The following is a 7,657-nucleotide window of genomic DNA, read 5'->3' as shown; positions in this document are numbered from 1 at the left end:
TTTGCGTATTGAGTGTGATTCTGCCTTTGGGCTTGTGAGTTGAGGGTCTCTTGAAGTGCATTCATTATTGCACATGAACTCAATGCTACTACATACAATTTTATACTTATTTCACAACTATTTAACGTGGCTGATTTTTTTTTTTTTTTATGGGAACGTGGCTGACTTTTAGTGATAAAATAAAAATAGTAAATTCATATGAAAATGATATGTAGTTAATCACAATATGCTAAGAGTGTTGTAAAAATAAATGTGAAATTGGTTGTGATTCTAGACTAGCTTATATAATATCAGTGTCATGGTGTGTGTGAAGAGTATGTTGACTCGACCATCTATATCTATGCTTTTTTTTTTTGTAATCACAATTCACAAACTTTGTGAGTGCCTTGTTGTTGGTTGGTGTCCTTGTTTGGAGGTTGCTCTTGTTAAGGACTCTGGTCTTTTGGAGTGTGTTTGTTTGTTGCTATAAATTTTTTCTATTCAAAAAAAAAAAAAAAATACAAACGAGAGAGAGAGAGGTGATACAAAAAATGGAAATAACAAATGAAAAAGGAGATGATATTGTTAATCTTTACAACGCATCAACAAATGGTTATACAGCCACGTTGAAAAGCTTAATAGATAAAGACACACACATCCTCTATATAATTTCTTCATCCCCTTTCAGTGAAAACCCATTACACATATCAGCTGAGCTTGGCCACCTTCATTTCACTAAAGCATTTTTAGCTTAGTTGATATGTGTAATGGGTTTTCACTGAGATAGGACCAAGAAATTCTACAGAGGATGTGTAAGTCTTTATCAATTAAGCTTTTCAATGTGGCTGTACAACCATTCGCTGATGCGTTGTAAAGATCAACAATATCATCTCCTCCTTTCATTTGTTATTTCCATTTTTTGCATCACCTCTCTCTCTCTCTCTCTCTCTCTCTCTCGTTTGTGATTTTATTTAAATGAATAGAAATTTTGATAGCAACAAACGAACACACCCCAAAAGACCAGAGTCCTTAACAAGAACAACCTCCAAATAAGGACACCAACCAACACTAAGGGACTCACAAAGTTTGTGAATTGTGATTACAGAGAGGAAGCATATATATATATATATATAAAACAAATGGAGGAGATGATATTGTTGATCTTTACAACGCACCAACGAATGGTTGTACGGCCACATTGAAAAAGCTTAATAGATAAAGACCCACACATCCTTTATAGAATTTCTTCGTCTCCCTTTCAGTGAAACCCCATTACACATATCAGTTGAGCTTGGTCACCTTGATTTCACTGAAACTCTTTTAGCTCAAAATCCTCACTTTGTTGCTGAGTTAGACTTACACAAATGTTGCCCCCTTCACTTGGCTTCTATTGAGGGCTACATAGAGATTGTCCAAGCATTGTTACATGCAAATGACAATGCATGCTTAATTTGTGATAAATATGGGAGAATTCCTCTCCATTATGTAGAATTGAGAGGACGAGCTGATGTCGTGAATAAGTTGATCAATGTGCAGTCTAACTCAATTTGGATTGTACTTGATGGGAATGAGACTGCTTTACACTTGTGTGTCAAGTACAACCAATTGGAGGCTTTGAAATAATTATTGGACTCCATGAGTGTCAATCAGGATTTTTTCAAATCCAAAAATTCTGATGACAGTAACACCATCTTGTTTTTAGCGGTGATGCTAAAGCAAATTAAGGCATGTTTTATTGTCTTCACAATTAATTTTTATTGTTGGATTCCAATTTGTGTCATTGTGGTTTACTATCTCTGTATGAATTTGTTAACTGTTTTGGGTATGTATAATATTAATAAAATTTTTGAAAATATTTAAAATTTACACTGCTGATTTTTTTAGTGAAAATATATATTCAAGAGTTGCAAGGATTTGGAATTTAAATTAGCTATAGTTAATTAATTTATGGTCCAATTAGAGTGATATTAGCTTCCAATAATTTTATATAATTAATTAGAGAAGAAAATTTTGTATGACTTTATAATTCTATTAATTTTAGTTTTATAGTTGAGATTTGGTTTCTAGTTTTTTTTTTTTTTTTCTTAAGGAATTAACCTCTAGTTTTAGTAATTTCTGATTTGGAATAACATCTTCTTCTTTTTTAATGAATCCTCCATTATTAATATTGTTTTGATTTTGCCCTAATTCACAATATACCACCTCATCAATAAAAAATAAAAAATAAAAAATTTATATTACAAACATGTTTTTTGCAATCTATTGCAATAACATAAAATGAAGAAATCGTAATAACTTGATATCAATTATTTTTGAAATTTATTGCAAAAAAAAAAAAATCAAAATTATAGCTTATTGCAACAAAGTTACCATTGTAATAACTTGATATAAATTATTTTACCATTTATTGCAATGACAAATATTAAGATATCATTACAATAACTTAGTATAAATTATTTTACAATCTATTATAATGACAAATATTAAAATATCATTGCTTCACATGCAGTGTGCTTCTTTGTAAAAAAACTCATTTTGTTTTTGCTAATACATCACTTGAAACTTAATTGGCATTAGATTTTGGTGTAGATTTTTGAATCTGTTTTAGTTTAACTTCTTTTAAAATTTAAACTAGTGTAAGAACATGTCTCATACTCCATGGCAATTAATAGGAAAATGGGGACAGCATTGATAGGAACATTGTTACATCACACACAAATTGTTTATTGGAAAAATCATATTTAGTCACCCTTAGAACTTGAATATCATGCATTGCATCACTCATAATTATTTGTTGTATAGGGCTTTGATATAGTGTGCCTTTTTCTTTTTACCTAAATCCAATTTAATAGTTTCAATGTGTTGGTTTTGACATTTTATTTTTGCAGTTCTAACTATGGAAGATTTTCCTATTAAGGAGACCACACCTAACATTCCAGCTACAAATGATTCCATGCTGCCTAAAACTGCATTGGATATAGTCGAACAAATGGACTTTTTGTTTGGCAAGGTTTTCAATGCAAGAGGTTTTATAGCATTTGATGGTCCGTATATAACTAATCCTCGTATGGTGGTGATCCTTATGTGGTAGTGAAGGTCATTTTTCACCACTATTTTATCATATTCTCAATTTCATAAAGTTGCCTTGATTTGATAAATTTGGTGATATTGTTTTATGCTTCAACATTTATTTTATTTTATTTTTGTTTCTAAAAAAAAATATCATTGCAATAACTTGATATTAATTATTTTACAATTTATTATAAAGACAAACATGAAATAATTATCTATTACAATGAATATATTATTGCAATAATTTGATCTAAATTATTTTTGCAATTATTTCCAACCTATTGCAATAAAAATTTTGAAGTAGTAAATTGTTTATTGTAACAACACATATATTATTGTATGAAAACTATCATTAAAATATTTGAAGTTTATTGCAACAAAATAATAAGTGAATAGGACAAAATAAAAAATGATGAAAAGAAAATAGTAAATAATATAAAGTGTATCCAATTTCTTGTTCATACTTACTCCAAGGTAGTCAATATTGTATAGGAAGTCCTATCGGTTTGATCAAAGGAACGAAAAATTTTGATACCAGTCAATATTAGTATACCGTTTCCGTATTATATCTATTTTTATATTATAAAATTAAATTATAAATATATATATATATACATTAATTTATTTTATATATAATTTTAATATATATATATATACATTATTTACTTTTTCGTACATTGTGTCAAATTTAATTTCCGCAGCACTTCAGATTAGAATTGTGATTTGTTGGTACCCCCCACGATATTTGCAAGTAATTTTATCTAATTAATCAACTTGAGTAATTGAATTAATTAATTGAAGTCAATCTATAACTTAACAAATATAATATATAAAAAATTAAGCTTGGGTGTAAAAATTGACAAAATCAAACTGTGAAAATCCCTTACCTAACCACAAAAAATACCAAGCTCAGGCATAAAAAATCTAATGGTGCACACAATTCAAGGGTCGTCTAAAGTCTTGAAATTAAAAAAAAAAAAAAAAATTACTATACACTATCTTTTCGACTGAGAGTCATTCACATTAAAATGCTCTTTGTTTCAATAACAGACATAAAGTATTTGTTTGGAAGCAATTTATTTAACCTTTTCAGTTTTGTGTTTTGTTGAAATTATTTTAGAAAAAAAGAAAAATAAGAAATAAAATAATCTAAATTTTTTTTTTTTGGCTAAAAATACTACTAAAAAAATACTCCAATAATGCTCCAGTAGAGTAGAGTAGACACCACAAGCTAAGACTAGAATTTTATTACACTCCAACAACTAAGCCATTTACTCCAACACAACGCACCTTACTCTCTTTACCCAAAAAAAAAAAAAACACTTCCTAATTACTCTCTTTAAGAAAACCCAGCCTAGGTACTAACACAGGGACTTCCTTTGCTTCACTCTCACTCTTGAGAAATTATAAGATTCACATGGTAGGCAAGTGATGTGGTCCACCATTTCACTAAAAAACTGCCACTTGTTTAAAATTGTTAGTTAGAAATTTTTTTTTAACAGAAATTAATTACTAACTCAGCAATTTTAAACAAGTAAAAGTTTTTTAATGGAATGGTGGACAAGTGATGTGGTCCACCAAAGGACTCTATAATTTCTCCTCACTCTTTGCCTCTTTGTTACTTAAGACTTACGAGTTATATAATGAAAGAAATGAGCTACTTCAATTATTTTCTATTTAAGGGAAATGCTAACGAATACCCTTAAGGTATTAGTTAATAATCCATTTAAAGAAAGCTTTTATAGAAAAAAAAATTAATGTTTTGACCGTTTTTTTCATTTCCCATAAAAGTGATGTCAAAACTTTTTTAAAATAGATTGTTAACCAATGCCCTAAGAGCACTCGTTAACATGACCCTATACCCGGTATTAGTTAATAATCCATTTAAAGAAAGTTTTTATAGAAAAAAAAAATTAATGTTTTGACCATTTTTTTCATTTCCCATAAAAGTAATGTCAAAACTTTTTTAAAATAGATTGTTAACCAATGCCTTATGAGCACTCGTTAACATGACCCTATATTTTATACTAGCCACAGACATTAAAGTCTCTAGCTTTCATTATTTTTCTGTGTGCAATAATTGCCAAAACTCAGTAATTTTCACACAAAATCAGTATATTGTTTTTTTTTTGAGAAATAATTACAACATGCTGCTAATCTTGCAGCTCGAACCCTTTCCCCCCTAAACCCCCAAGCACTTTGTGCATGGGGATGTGCCAATTCAGCTACAAGGCCTTTGGCAATTCTGTATATTGTTGAGAGTGATATATTTGACCTTTTGGCTTGTGAGGAGAGAGTTTTTTCAAGGCCAATAATTATTTGAATAATACTAGAGGCACAAACTGTTTTATAAAATTTTTTACAAACTGCTGATGTGGTGAGTGATTATTGGTAATAAAAAAGTGATATTAATAGTGGACCTAAATGAAAACTAATAAGAGTTGGTCACATCAATATTTTGTAAAAATATTGTAAAATAGTTAGTATTTGTAGTATTATTCTAATTATTTCAAGCGGATCAGTATTACAACAACAGCCAATTTTACATTTATTTTAACACGGCTGATTGTAATTGGTGGAACAAAAGTAGAAGGTTGATGTGAAAATGATATGCAATTAATCACAACTAGATCCTCTTTTGATTCTCCAAAAAAAAAAAAAAAACCACACTAATCCTCTTTTGGCTTCATTTATATTATATAAAAATATTTTTTTGATTTTTTTTGGCATATAGAAACAAAATTTTGTAGCACTCCTGAATGCTAACTGAGAATGAAATTTTATGCAATAGGAATTCACATTGATTTAAAAAAGCATGCTTCCCACACTTTTATAGTCTAATAGTGTTGGATGTGACCATTTTTTTTAACAAATAATAGTCTAATAGTGTTGTATCATGTCTGTGACCATTTTTTTTCAACAAATAATATATTGAGAAGTGTTAGGATTATAATATTTCCCAACATTTTCTTGATAAATCATGTATGAAATTATTTTTCTTGTCAAGTAACAACCAATAATAACTTACCATTTAAGATTTACTGTAAAAATTTCGTTCTTATTTAAGATTTATTATAAAGATACCGTGAATATAGCATTTCTTTAATATATTACCATTAGTAAGTGTTGATCTTGTGAATCGTGGTTTTCTTTTTTTCCCTGCTCTCTTACACGCAAGAGATGATATATAATCCCTTGCAGCAATACATGCCTTACCCATTTCTCTTTCTTCTTCTATTTCATCACATTCTTTCCTGGGTTGCTACAATCTGCAAAACCTCCGGAGTGTTTTCAGTTGGATTCTTTTTTGTAGTTAGCATGGTAAAGTTTTGTTGACTATTTTTTGGGGTACTAGTCTGAAATTGTGGTTTTTTGTTTAACACGTATGCTAATTATATGTTATGGTCCATTGCAGAGTGAGGTTTCTGTGGAAGTAGACCTATTGCAAGAAAGGAATGAAGCTGGTTCCGAAAGCAATGTCTGTAACATACCAACGAAGGTTAGATCAATTTTGGACAATGAGGGTCACCTCGAAATAAAAAAGAGAGCCCAAAAAGTCACTTGTCAAAAGGTCTCACCAATGTTGAAAAGAAACAAAAGAAGTAAGGACTACTTTGATCCTAGGGTTATCTCTTTCGGTCCTTACCACCTTGGCAAACCAGAATTCCAGGAAGCAAAGACGCTTAAAACTGATGTCATATTGGAGTTTATTGTAGAATCTAGTACTTCATTTGTGGAATTTTACAGCAAGTACGTGAAATGAATGACTACACTTGATCCTGTTACGTTGATGGTTCAACCAACAAATATTGTGATGATATGTTTGCACTGATGATGCTTCGAGATAGCTATTTCATTCTATATGTAATGGACAAATTGGTAAGTACTAGATGGAACAAGCTCAGTAAAATATTTGCTCATCATGTAGGTCCCTTCAGAAGTTTTTATACATGCAGAGACATGATTTTGCTAGAGAACCAAATTCCTTTCTTAGTTTTGATACTTTTGATGAGACTTAGATACGGTGATGAAAAAGTAAGACTAGGAATGATCAAGCCATTCGTTTATTTCATAATTTGGGCATTAAATCCAGAGGAAGTTACAAGAGACAAGAATAAGGAGCCAATAGCTTGTCATCTCCTTGAATGTATATATCAGGAATTCTCCAAAGTTGGTGATCTAAATGAGAAACCTCATCATTGTTTCAACTAGTTGAGTTCCCACACGATATTATTCCAAATCAGACTTAGATTCTGCCTTTAAGCTTTTGAGGTGAGGGTCTCTTGAAGTGCATTCATTATTTCACACAAACTTAATACTACTACAACCAATTTTATACTTAATGTCATAGCTATTTAACATGCTGACTTTGAGTGATAAAATAAAAATAGTAAATTCATATGAAAGTGACATGTAGTTAATCACAATATGCCAAGAGAGTAGAAACATGTATTAATTTTTAAAATTTGTTGAAGTAGTAACTTCTAATTTGGAATAACATCTTCTTCTTTTTTAATGAATCCTCCATTATTAATATTATTTTGATTTTGCCCTAATTCACAACATACCACCTCATCAATAAAAAAATAAAAAATAAAAAATAAAA

At 29.8% G+C, this 7,657-nt stretch overlaps 1 protein-coding gene across 1 annotated transcript; it reads left to right on the top strand.

Annotated features, from left to right (window-relative positions):
* The first annotated feature begins 200 nt into the window (after positions 1–200).
* LOC136070815 (uncharacterized) lies at positions 201–6,814 on the top strand. The gene is given in 4 exon segments (XM_065781276.1): positions 201–719; positions 1,195–1,708; positions 2,868–2,989; positions 6,467–6,814. Coding segments are annotated over 4 exon segments (1,173 nt in total). The 5' UTR covers positions 201–530.
* Positions 6,815–7,657: the final 843 nt, after the last annotated feature.

The sequence above is a fragment of the Quercus suber genome, unplaced genomic scaffold (genome assembly GCF_002906115.3).
Source record: "Quercus suber isolate HL8 unplaced genomic scaffold, Cork oak 2.0 scaffold_261, whole genome shotgun sequence".
Taxonomy (NCBI): Eukaryota; Viridiplantae; Streptophyta; class Magnoliopsida; order Fagales; family Fagaceae; genus Quercus; species Quercus suber.
The sequence above is the reverse complement of the archived record's forward strand: the minus strand, read 5'-3'. Positions and strand labels throughout refer to the sequence as shown.